General features: G+C 42.8%; 1 protein-coding gene across 1 annotated transcript in view; it reads right to left on the bottom strand.

The window, feature by feature from the left end:
* LOC308285007 (potassium voltage-gated channel subfamily B member 2-like) overlaps positions 1-2,840 on the bottom strand; it is a gene marked incomplete at both ends in the record, with an annotated part of 32,277 nt that extends 29,437 nt beyond the window's left edge. Inside the window, one exon of the mRNA XM_080725727.1 lies at positions 2,280-2,840. Coding sequence (XP_080581853.1) covers positions 2,280-2,840 — 561 coding nt within the window. The remainder of the gene's footprint in view (positions 1-2,279) is intronic.
* Between the last annotated feature and the right edge of the window lie 11,171 nt (positions 2,841-14,011).

Below are 14,011 nucleotides of genomic sequence, written 5' to 3'. Positions count from 1 at the left end.
GAATGTAACACATATATATATAAATACATATAAGGTTATGCTGCAGACCGGATCTCATGCTCCCCTTGTCTCTCTTCCCCTCCCCTTTTCCTATCTTGATTGATTCTGCAGACCGGTCGATATATAATCTCTTCTCAGTCATCTCCATGGTACGGGACAAAACCAATACCAGTTTAGAAAGTTTTACATTTCTGAAGCTATTGGTAAAGTTTGAAACATCTAGTTACGGCAAGGTCAGACCTTTAGTCTAACTAATGGAGTGTTCTATTTTCCAATATTCACTTAGAGACGAAGGCCAAATGTGTGCCAGTGTCAATACAATTCTTCCCAGTCCAAGAGAAAAGATGAAAAGATTTTATTGTGCATCAACGGGCTTTTAGTAATGGACCAGAAACCAATACAATCACATCAACACATTTACTAATGGACAAATAGATTGCTTTCATTGTGTTCTGGGAAGCTGGCTCGCTGCTGGCTAACTGCCATACAAACTTTATTTACAGCACACGATAACACTTATCGTAAAAAAAAAAAGCATAGCTGCTGTCACACCACATTGGGGAATTGTTTTACTGTATACTAGCACTCTGCAGAGCTGTAGTCACAGAGACTGACAACGTCAACAAAACATGATTCCACTTGATGTATAATGTTTTGGGTATACTGGACATAGGCCAGGGAGAATTATATCCTTGACAACATCCCTGCACTTTGTCTTATCCTCTCTCATCAAGAGAGACTTTAAACGTCTTTAAGCAGGAAGTATGAATGTGTAATTCATTTGTAACTGGTTACAATTTATAATTATATTCATTATGTTTTTTGTTTGTTTTTTGGACCCTGAATTCTGCCCATTAAGGATTGCTATTTGTTCTTTGCTCACCATAAATCAACAGAAAGAAAGTGATTACTATCAATAAACGTTTTAAACACATTTTACAATATACAATTTATACAGCACCTACAGTACTGTATTTAAGTAATTGCACTATAGAAGATTGCATGAGGCCTTTCTGTCGCTCTCTTTCTATGTCTGTCTCTCTCTTTCTGTCTCTATCTCCATCTCTCACTCTCTTATCTGATTACTCAATAGGTGAAAGAGGATTAGGAGCCTCGATGGCACCCTTAATGGCCAGCTGTGATGTCACAACCTGTTCTCAGATGTCATTGGGTGCAACAGCAGAACAGACGAGAGGTGGCAGTGTACAAATTTGCTACAGTATATCGTCGTTGTCGGGTGGAAACCTCGTATCTCTAAGTTTCAAATTTGTACGTTTTTTCACAAGGTAAAGCCCTGCTTCATCAGACAAGGCCGTCGCACAAAGGTAGTGAAAACAGCAGATCTACAAGCACACAACGCCTCGCACCGCGAGGCGTTGTGTGCTTGTAGATCGGCTGTTTTCACTAGTTTAAATCATTTTTGAAGCGGTGAAAGACGCTTCCAAGGAGTGGCTTTGTGTTCCATGTCCATATATGGTCATTTCAGTCCAGAATGAACAGATTTTATCAAAAACAAAATGTGTGTCCCATGTCCATATATGGTCATTTCAGTCCAGAATGAACAGGTTTTATCAGGTTTTATCTGTCCCGTACGTCCAGAATCTGTCCCGTACGTCCAGAATATATGTGTGGTGTCCGTCCCGGTCTGATGATTGGATACTTTGAGGATTGGTCAAGCTTCACATGACAATTCGGCCCTCCAGATAAAAACATTAATTCATTCATTCAGAATAAAGAATGTATCTATGTGTTCCAGAGTTCATAACTCTGGAACACATAGAATAAAGGTTCACCGCTTCACTTCGGACCGAGGTTTGATTTTTAAAATGATAAATGCAAAACAAAGAGTTTTGGCCATACAAGGTTTCCATCCGAAAACAACAATATAGAAGAACAGAACAGAACAGAACAGAACAGAAGTGCAATTAACTCATATCGAAATGTAAGGCCGTTCCATACTTTCTCCAAAATGCTCGGTGAGTTGGACTTTCCGACGTGCCAATTTCCGAACTCTCATTTGGTCTAATGCTTTTCAGAAGTTGCGAGTGACGTCATTTTGTAGTCGAACCGGACCTTTTGACTGAAAACGGCGGTTTCGGTCAAAGTATGGACAGGCCTTAACTCATATCCTTCATTTATGGGACAAAATGTGATTTGAAGTTGAAATGTAGGCTAACTATAATTCTTGTGACCTGAATTTCACAAATCAACACTTTTTTGGTAGGGTGGTTTTGCCTATTTAAGAGTGCATATGTAGTACAAATATTTTGATAATTTACCTTGGCAGCCACAGATGAGCTTGGTTTCTCCAGGAGGTCCCAGAGCTTCTGTCTCTTGTCAGGACAGCATCCTTCCTCCTCAACTTCCCCATCCTTCTCCCTCAGTGACTCAGCCTCTCTCCTCAACTCCTCATTCATTTGCTCCTTCTTCTGATGGTAGCGCGCTTGGCAGCACGACTCCAAGTAGATCTCATCGATGCCCCAGTAGTCCAGCTCCTGGCCGAACGACAGGGCACACATTTCCTCCATCATGTGCAGCTTGCCCGTGCGGTAGAAGTTGAGTATGGATGAGAAGGCACCCGGATGCCGGTCAAAGAAGTACTCACTGTCATTGAGGCTGTAGTCATCACAGATTTCCAGTAAGGACTCATGGGTATTACAGTCCCTTAGCTTCCCCAGCCGGGTTCTGGGAAGCCGGTCCAGTGTTCTCCACAGGACTTCGTGGAGCAGGCCTCCGACATTGAGCCGCACTCGTCGGGATCGGGCCTTGATGCGGATGATGTCGATAGGCTCCGGAGGAAGCACAGGAGGTGGGTTGGCTTTGGTCCCTCTGTCCGCCATGGGTGCTGTTTCTGTGAGGGTGTGATGACTGTTGGTTTAAACCAGAGAGCTTGGAGTTGTGAGCTGGGAGGGGCTGATTTTGAGCTTTTGGGGATGGATGGTAGTGGGGTCTCAGGCACAATCTCTCCACGCACCCAGGAAAGAAGCTGAGGCCCTCTGAGCTCACAAGCTCTTATTACAACACCACCCGGCAGCTTATTGTAGGTCCATGGCTGAATAAATAGAATCAGAGAAAAGGAGGACATAATTAGTGCAAATCAAAACTATTCATTAATCGTCATTGTATAACCTTTGCAGGATTGTATATAGAATGATGGTACACAGCTGAAACAAATGGACTGTGCTAACATGAAAAGTCAACAAACAAACACAACATGGCTGATCAGTGGAACTTCTTGTTCAAAGAGGGGTTTATAAGGGGTGGATTACAAATAGTAAAGTAACATTTTATGGTCATTTATTTGAATTTATTACACTTGAACCCTGACCTAGTAGCCATAATACACATGCAATGAGCTGGTATGCAGAAATCCTATTCCTATTCATTTTTTTGACAAATAAAAACGATTTCCTACTTTACAAAATACCATTCTAATAATGAATAGATAGCGATATATGTAATGACATTCGTGGAGGTGTAGTACTGTGGGTATAAACATTTTATGTGTTGTTCTGGCATTGAATGGAAGCTATCTTTTCCATGTTACTTAAAGAACACCATGACTTACTGCAGGGGTTTTCAAAGTGGGTGCCGGGGCACCCTGGGGTGCTGCGATGGCAGTCCAGGTGTGATAATTTGATAATATTTGGAATTTATTTGGACACTTTAAACTTAGAGTACAAAGTTATTTTCAGTCAGTTCTAACCAAAATGGCTATTATCTCAACGCTTTCCTTGCAACATAATCTCAGGGATAATAATAATAATAATGTTTTCCCCTTATAAGTTGAATGAATTTGAATGTTACAACGCAAATTTGATTTACTCAGTAAAACACAAATTCATTCAGATTATGCATATGTAGGGGTGCCTTGGATGAAAACAATGTGTATAGGGGTGCCTAAGCCAAAAAGGTTTGGGTACTCCGAGTCCTGACTTACTGTATGATCACACTGTAATGCAATTATGAAATATTATGATACTTGACTCTGTCGGTCAATCTCATTTAGAACATCTGATGTTGAAATAAATATGTATTGTACCATGTATTGTATCATGTTGTTCTTGTGTTTGTGTATTCATTGTTGTGACCCCAACTGTGCTAATGTAATGAGTTTTCACTGTAGAAATCAATTTATCTATGTAAATAGTATAGAAGTCCTCCGGCAGTGGGCAGGTTGACTAGCCATGCGATCACAGGGACAAGAGAGGCTCTTATCTGTTTGTGTAATAGGTGTTCCATAAATCCCTGTGCTGGTATTAGGCTTCACTACAGCAGCAGCGTACCTGAGTTAATTATAGAATCGTCTATAGTCTTTCTACTCCTAGGACAGCATAGGACATAGGAAGACGTCAGGGACAACCTGGCCACGTCACATGCCAGGTCAGAAATAGGCCTCAGTATGCCTTTCTGTCCCCCAAAATAGCTGAGGTCTAAAAGAAAACTTTTTATGTTGGGTACAATGCATAATTTAATTATTTGAATGAAACACAAACCCAACATGTAGCCTAACATATTGTCCTGATCTTGTGTATTACTGTAAGTTTGATGACCATATAACAGCCTGAATCCAGACAATTGTATCTGAATAAACATCAATTCAAAATAGCCTTTAACATTGAAAAAAGTAACAAAAATGTCTAAGAAACAAAAGATTAAAATATATCCTCCTATTTAAACTAGTTAAACAGGTTTTATCTATTACATCTATTACATTACATTACATTATATTCCATTAACAATCAGTCAAGATGTAGGGAAGAGAGAAAGCACATGACAGGCACGTTTATAAGGCAAAAAGTGATCAAAATGATATCATACCTGTTGAGAATGGATGACTCTATCTTCTTCCACCTCGCCCCAGCAGGGAGTCGGAGTCAGCCAAGCTTATTCGGCTTCACATCCCTTCCATCTCCGGTAGTCAGCCTCCTGTGAGTACAGAGCCAAGTGAAGCTCCACATCTTGTGGGAAATTCCCATAAAAAAATATTAACAACTATCTGTCTTGTAGCCACAGCATTCTACAAACTATAAAGGAGTCAGCGGCTGCCATGTGAGGTGATGATGGGACGAAATAATGGAATAAGGAAATTGGAATATAAAAGGAACTCTGAACCGGGCGCCCAGAGAGGATATGGCTTGCGTCCGAGTGTGTAAAAATAAACAGATGAGCGCAAGGAAGGGATCGAGAGGGGGCGAGAGGGAGAGAGTTTGTGTGTGTGCTTGTGTGCGTGCGTGTGAGAGAGAGAGAGAGAGAGAGAGAGAGAGAGAGAGAGAGAGAGAGAGAGAGAGAGAGAGAGAGAGAGAGAGAGAGAGCTAATTGGATTGAACAGTACATCACCAAGGACAGCTCCAGTCCCTCCCAGAGCGCATACGATCACCAAGCATAACGTCTGCTGCTCTCTGATCGTTGAGTTCTCCGGAGCGAACTTTTTAAAAACATGCTGGCTGCCCTTCAGTAATATTCCCAAAAGAGGTCTCAAAGCAAAGGGAACTTTGTAGTTATAGCCTTCTTATAGTTATATTTTTAAAAACGTAATAAGTTCCACTTCCATAGGCCTATCAAAATGTTTGGTTCTTGGACGATTCGCGTGTAGCCCAGCCATAGAGCTATAATAGAGCCCAGCAGGCAACATGGGGACCACCACTAGGGGGGTGGGTCTATCATAGACCCAACCGACACAAGTGTCCGTTTTCAATTTTATTACCAGTAAATGGCAAGAAGCACATTGTTGTTGGATACAGACACATTTGAATGCAAGTAGCCTATTTCTTCCCTAGAACACCAAGCAGAACAGCCTTCCCTAGAACACCAAGCAGAACGTCCTCTCTATATGCAAACAAAAAGAAGAGTAGCATTTATTATTATTGTTAATGCATGGCCAGGGACCATCTGCAATACCTCCGCGGACCACCAGGGGTCCGCTTACCTCCGGTTCAAAACCCATAGCCTAATGATTTGTCATTTAGTAGGCCTAGTCATTTGGAGTTTTAGTTATTGATAAGTGTTTAATTTATCCAACATTTGTTTGAAGAGCTGGTATGATATTAGATTACGTGCTAAAAACTAAAGTATAGGCTTACAGCATGATAGCCAGGCCCTACACAGGCTTATTTGTGCTTCTGCCTGCATCACATTGTGCGGCTGGAAATCAAACTCAGGTGCACAATTACGTATCCCTCAGTCATCATCCAACTCTCAATCTATTTGTTTGGTTGAGCCAGTCGCTCATCATGATTGCGTCATCCGTTAATGTTGGGTCTCTTTGACTGTGTTACGGCCCTAGGACCTTATAAGGGTGTTAATTCCCCTCTCTAAGTTTCAGTGCTCAGCATGGTGAAGGAGAATGGCTGTGGAGATGACTGGAGGAGTGGTGTGCAGTTGGGGCCCGCCCTGGCCTCGTTCCCTCTAATCACCTGGCCCCTATAAAAGCCTGAGGAAAACAGCTCTCCAGCCTCTTTTGCCATTTGCCACCGACTTGCTGAGACCTTTGATAGTCTGCTAGGCAGACAAAACCCTGACCATACTGTATACTGCATACTCTTAAGAACTTTGAGAACAACAGCTAAAGCTTTGGGAAACTGGTAGGGGTGTGCCGCCTTTTGTTTTGTTCCCCCTTTTATCTTCTGTGTTTTGATTAGGTAGGGAGCATATATTGTATTTTTGGTTTTGGGTGTAGTGTAGTTTGTTTTATTTCTAGGTAGGATTGTACATTTTGGCATTGGCCACCCTGACGACAAAGATTTCCCTGTTTAATAATAATAAATATTCGTTTTTCCGTTCATTCTGTTGTTTCTTTTTCACACCATGTTACTCCTTATAGTTTTCACCCCTAGACGCCATATAAGGGCGTAACATATGGGGGCTCGTCCGGGATCAGCAACAGGTGTTTGTCGGTGTTTGCAATGGTAAAATGGCATTTGATTTGAAGCATTTTTTGAGCGATCCAACATTAGATAGTCTTAATAAATGCAGGACAGCAGATTTGAAGGAAATTGCTGACCATTTAGGTGTCCAGAAAACTGGACTTAAGGCTGAGCTGTATGCCAAGGTGTTGGCAGAGCTGGTGACTAATGGGCTTATTGTGTTGCCAGAAGGTGTTCAGCTAGAACCTCCTCTGGTGGAGGGGGTTGGTGAATCTCCTCCGGTGGAGAAGGTTGATGAACCGCCTAAGGTGGAGGTGGTTGGTGGTGGCCCTCCAAGTGGAGAAGTGTCACCAGTGTTTTCGGTTGGTTCTCAGGGGGAATCCAAATTAGATGATGCACGTTTAAAGGTGCGCTTAACCCGCCTTCGGCTAGAAGCTGAAGACAAAGTGAATGCTCGTAAGGTAGACATGGAATACAAACTCGAATGTCAGCGCATTGAGGCAAATATGACTATTCAAATACGAAAACTGGAGCTAGATGCAAAACTAGTGGTCCCTCCTGAAGTGGACCACAAACAACCTTTGGGGTCCCCTCCTGTTCTACCGAGTGCAAGGCCGGAACCCTCGGTGCCCTCTGCCCCAGCTGCTGCATTTGATGTAAGTAAGCATATTGCCTTGGTGCCTCCTTTTAGGGAGAGTGAGGTAGAGTGTTACTTCCATGCATTTGAGAAAATTGCTGCTGCCTTACATTGGCCTCGAGAGGTTTGGCCGTTACTCCTGCAATGCAAGCTAACTGGTAAGGCCCAAGAGGCTTGTGCTGCCCTCTCGATTGAGGACAGTCTGAAGTATGATGTTGTAAAAAGTGCCATACTTAGGACTTACGAATTGGTACCTGAAGCCTATCGGCAGAGATTCCGTAGCCAAAAACCAAGATCTACACAAACATTTGTGGACTTTGCCAGGGAGAAAGGTATGCTTTTTGATAGATGGTGCCTTGCAACCAAAACTTCAGATTTCCATTCTCTACGAGAGCTAATCCTCTTGGAGTTCAAAACGTGTGTACCAGAGCGCACCATGGTGTATATAAACGAGCAGAAAGTAACTACACTACACCCAAACCCCCCATATGTTACGCCCTTATATGGCGTCTAGGGGTGAAAACTATAAGGAGTAACATGGTGTGAAAAAGAAACAACAGAATGAACGGAAAAACGAATATTTATTATTATTAAACAGGGAAATCTTTGTCGTCAGGGTGGCCAATGCCAAAATGTACAATCCTACCTAGAAATAAAACAAACTACACTACACCCAAAACCAAAAATACAATATATGCTCCCTACCTAATCAAAACACAGAAGATAAAAGGGGGAACAAAACAAAAGGCGGCACACCCCTACCAGTTTCCCAAAGCTTTAGCTGTTGTTCTCAAAGTTCTTAAGAGTATGCAGTATACAGTATGGTCAGGGTTTTGTCTGCCTAGCAGACTATCAAAGGTCTCAGCAAGTCGGTGGCAAATGGCAAAAGAGGCTGGAGAGCTGTTTTCCTCAGGCTTTTATAGGGGCCAGGTGATTAGAGGGAACGAGGCCAGGGCGGGCCCCAACTGCACACCACTCCTCCAGTCATCTCCACAGCCATTCTCCTTCACCATGCTGAGCACTGAAACTTAGAGAGGGGAATTAACACCCTTATAAGGTCCTAGGGCCGTCAGTCATCATCCAACTCTCAATCTATTTGTTTGGTTGAGCCAGTCGCTCATCATGATTGCGTCATCCGTTAATGTTGGGTCTCTTTGACTGGCTACATGTAACATGTCAAAAATAACCGTGCTTCAGCAGAAAGAGAGGATGAATTCAAACTAAAAGCCCCAAGAGGTTCGCTTCTATCGCTTGTTTTGTGTTTCACTATTTACAGTAGGCCTATGGCTACTTCACACGGTGAACAGACCTGTCCCACATGCCCCAAATGATTGGTGCAATGTGCAGGCTATCCACAACTTTCCCACGTCCCGTCGTGCATTGCGCAGAAGTTGTGTGGCAGTTTCCTCCAACAGCCTGTCCCCAATTAGCCCTATTCACGGCCCGCCCACCTACTTCCGTTTCTCAGTTTTCCCCGGGTGCTGACTTCAATTTAGAAGGGGAAACTATACTGGACTTAAAGCCAGCAAATCGTTATTTCTAATGGTAAAGTAAATTATAATGCTTTGTGCCGTTTACTATCTTGTGTTCTTGATCATGCTAGCCGTATTTTATACTTTACTATTCGGAAATTGCATTAAATTTGCGATTTCTGTGCTAACTCTATAGGCTCTAGTAGGATTTACCCCTTCAAAACGGGACTTCAGCACCCGGGGGATGCTGAGTGGGCGGGTCGTGAATAGGGCTATGGCCATTTGCGGCCCTTGGAGGGGTTCTGTCTGGCCCCCACCAACCCCAGTCCAAAAACAAGTTTCTCAAAACGTATTTTTGGGGGACAAGTGAAAGTTACAGTTATGCTCAGTGTGATATGAAACGTAAGTTTACCACAATCTTATCATAATCTTTTTCTCTTGAGTAAGCCTGGCTACGCGAGGCTAACCATAATCACAGTAATCCATTTTCAATCATATTCAAGGGCTTTTGGAGAGAAATGAGACAGACTCCAGTCACTTTTAGAGCACTACAGAGGGAAGTTTTGTGTCTGTCTGTGTCCAGTAAGTAGTTCAAAGGAAGGCAATTATGTCTCTGCAATGTCTCTGCAATGTCAACTGGCTGCTGTTATACAGATGCTTATAGGCCTATACTTTTCAAGCAATTGGATTAATTGTTTTTTTTTACTTATTCTGTTTCAACTTTAAGGAGTGCATAAGTGCATTTCTTCTTGTGTGACACTCAACGAGAGAGGGCGAGATCATTTAGCGACCTACAACCGGGTCGCGACGTGGTCGGTAGTTTTCAGCGACCGGGTCGCAAAATCGAGCGACCGGGTCGCTAAATCACCGACCGCGGCACTAAAGCGAGCGACCGGGTCGCTAAATGGAGTGACCGGGTCGCTAAATCACCGACCGCGGCACTAAAGCGAGCGACCGGGTCGCTAAATCGACCGACTGGGACGCTAATTCCATCGACCGGGACGCTAATTCCACCGACTGGGACGCTAATCCAGCGACCGGGTAGGTAAATCCACCGACCGGTGGTCGCTTCCACCGACCTACTAACCCTAACCCTAACCCTAACCCTAAACCTAACCTCAGTAACCTTACCTCAGTTAGGCTAACCTGCCACGCAACCTCCCGACCGTTACCTCAGTTAGGCTAACCTGCCACGCAACCTCCCGACCGGGTCGCTAAATCACCGACCGCGTCGCTAAATCACCGACCACGTCGCTAAAGCGAGCGACCGGGTCGCTAAATCGACCGACTGGGGCGCAAAATCTTCCGACCGGGTCGCTAAATCTACCGACCTAAAACTGCAGGCAGGTCGGTAGATTTAGCGACCGGGTCGGTCGATTTAGCGGCGCGGTCGGTGATTTAGCGACCCGGTCGCTCGATTTAGCGACCCGGTCGCTGAAAACTACCGACCACGTCGCGACCCGGTTGTAGGTCGCTAAATGATCTCGCTCCTACTGCACTCAACACAGGATTTAAGAATCCCAGGGCTGGAGTATAGCAGGAATGCCGCCGTTGCCTTGCACAATGTTGTGGCCCTCGGCTTGGTACCCTAGACATACCGATAATTCGGCCCTTGGGGAAAACTATTTGGGGAACCCTGATCTACAAGTTCACAATGGTTGCATCTGCGACGCGACGTGAGCTTGTATGTGTGCTGTTCTCCGGAAGTGTCCCACAGATAATGCTACAGTAAATTCTCGTGGAAACAGGTGGATAGCTCACTAGACCAAGTCTGATTGATGACACATTGTGTCTGGTAGGCCTACTCCTTTGCCAGTAGTGTTGCTATCTGCTGACCATTTTTTGCAGCTACCTTTAACCTTTTGCACATTACCTTGGCCTACTTGGTATCTTGTTGCTATTAGCTCTGTAAAGGCCTCTCCATACTTCGACCGAAACCGCCGTTTTCGGTCAAAAGGTCCTTTTCTACCATAAAATTATATCCCTCTGGACTTCTGAAAAGCATTGGACCGAACGAGAGTTCGGAAATTTGCACGTCGGAAAACACAACTCACCGAACATTTATTTATTTATTTAACAAGTATGGAGAGGCCTTAACTGTTTTTTTCTTCTGTACTGCATGCCCTTTGTGATGCATTTGGCACCAGAATTCCACCCCACTGAATCAATAAAGGTCTATATTTAATATCACTGTGAAAGTGGCCCAGGGAAATGGACATGGGCAGAGAAAATACAATTATCTTTGTTAGTTTGACAACAATATGTTTTCTGTGATTTATTTCAGCTTCTCAGAATCCCTACTGATAAACCAACACAAGGATAACAGTGGTGATGATGAAGCTATTGTTGGTGAGTACTAGTAGCCTATTAAATTGAAATGACTATTGAATACAAGTCAATATTGGCATCTATACATTTGTAGCCCCATAAGCTTTGAGGATGGCAATTCTCCATATTCACACAGCATGCAGCCATCTTGCCATTAAGTCAATGAAATGCCACCCTATAGTTGCCACCCTATGTAGGTACAGTTTTCAATGCAAATTTCAGACATGGCCGCCAGGTGAATATGGTCTATGTCAGGATGTCTGGATTGAACATTGACAATGAATTATCCTTACACCTTCATTCTCCCTGGGTGAGGAGCCCTCCTGCTTTTGGGGACCACGTAGCCTTTCCATTAGTGTCAACCCTTTTTCCACTATCTCAAAATCTAATGGACGGTTTGCCCTGAACCTTACTAAATGCATTCATGCTCCAGGAGGATGAACACTAACCTTTTGAGTGACCTCATGGCCTTCCCTCTATCACCAACAGCAGGCCAAATGGACAGGTTTTCATACAATCAGTATCAGTTGTAATAGGCAAACTGCAAGATGCAGCCTATTGAGCCCATGGTAGCATTTCCACCAGTGTCTGTCCGTCTGACTGTTGACAACTAATCTTTTGATTGATTGATTGATTGATTGATTGATTGAATACTTTATTAGAACTTTGCATAGGACAAGGTACATGACAGTACAGTTCACTGGTACAAGGTCAACTAAAATGATGAACACCACAAGAAAGCTTTAGGGCTTGTTTCAATAATGGCTCCGTTGACATTATCATCAAATGTTGTCATCTAATAATATAACTAATGTTACTACTCAACGACTCAGTTGTAATTTCGAGAATAAATAAATATTGAATGAATGAATGAATGAATGAATGAATGAATGAATGAATGAACTTTAGCCAGCCTTAACAGTCACACAAGGCCTGACAGAAATGTGTTTTGATTTCCATCTATTATTTAAAATACCCAGCCAAGGCGAGGCAAGTTTATAGGCCTATGTGTATAGTAGTAGGCCTACATACATTTCGACAACAAAGGCATTTCAACATTCCAAGACATTAAGATATAAGCATAAGCATAAGATATAAGCATAATAATACATTTGAATACACAGAGAATTAAGATAATATTTTCCCTTATTAATTCATATATTAATTGTTGACAGGCTGTAGCCTACATATACAGACAACTACAAGTGACATGGCATGCATGGCATGAGTTTTATTCAAGCCTATTCAAGTGTTTCAATAGGATCAATGTTTAAAGTGACACTGCATTTTGATGTATGGGAAAATTACTGATGTAAATAATGGTTAGAAATTCACATTCGATAACTGTGCAGTGCATTAGTGTGATATGTGAAGGAAAAAATACGAAACCTTTCCTCATGACAGAGAATGTCAATGTAGAACGTTCAAGAAGGGTTTGCAGTATTTGTCACTCACTATTCATACTATTACCAAGCAACAAAATGCTATTGTGGCTGCAAGACTGTGATAACAGTAACACAACACAACAAGAACAATAATCCTAGATATGATATGAAAATAAAATGAAAATAAGATAATATAATGCAATTAAAAGGAACAATTAAAAGGAATAACAAGGAATAACCATGTATACCGAACAATTTGAGCAATCTACACGATTAAATACATTTTCAAATGCAGTTGTTTTATTATTTTGTTTATTTTATTACCCATGTCCTTGTTCAGGGCTCTGATAGCTGCAGAGAAATCTTTGTTATCCTTTTGCTCTACTCAAGTGACTGCTGAACGTTATTAGAATTAATGTCAGAAATAGCAGTCTGCCGACAACTACAGCGCACAGAGAGGGATATTATACTTAGACCATGGTTCCAGTGCAAAACGCCCTCATTACAAAGATGGACATTTGACAGTTCAGTGGTACAAAATCCATAGGCACTTGTCAGCAAAGATCAGGGGGGAAAATGATATGTCAGATGAATCATATTCTTCACTAGTCATCCTTCCTATTTCCAACAAGTGGGACAGTGCATGTGTGCTGTACACCAAGAGAACAGTACAGACCCTGACAGAGAGGTCGTCCGCTGTCCGGTGGCTCTGTTATGCTGCGTGGGGCATTTTCCTGGCATGGTTTGGGTCCAGTTGTCCCCTCAGAGGGAAGGGTCACTGCATTGCAAATCAATATGAAGTTATTCTGAGTGATCACCTAATCTCTTCCTGGATGACAATGCCCCTTTCACATGGCACAAGGGTTCACATAATGAGCATGAAAATTATATGCTATTGCCTTTGCAGTCACCAGATCTCAACCCAACAGTATACTGTATATCACACCTATGGGAGATGTTGGACTGACATAATATACATAAGATAAAGTTGATCCAGAATGTCAAGTCATGCGTAGTATGCATTATTTATTGACACCAAAATTGGATGTTTTTTAATTTGTTTATAATCACACACTGTAGTGAGGTGACCTTCAAGCATAGTCATATCAGTGATAGATGTACAACACGATTCTGATTGGAGATCCCGAGGCGTTCCCAGGCCAGAGTGGAGATATAATCCCCCTGGTCTCTTTCCAGCTGGACATGGCACAGAGGAAAACCCCCCTAGGGAGGCACCAAGAAGGCATCAATATTAGATGCCCGAAACAGTGAGCCTTGAACTCCTTCTCTTGGGGTAAGGACCTATTCCCTACTCAGAATTAC

This window comes from Nannobrachium achirus (genome assembly GCF_963921795.1).
Source record: "Nannobrachium achirus genome assembly, chromosome: 5".
Classification (NCBI taxonomy): domain Eukaryota; kingdom Metazoa; phylum Chordata; class Actinopteri; order Myctophiformes; family Myctophidae; genus Nannobrachium; species Nannobrachium achirus.
The sequence above is the reverse complement of the archived record's forward strand: the minus strand, read 5'-3'. Positions and strand labels throughout refer to the sequence as shown.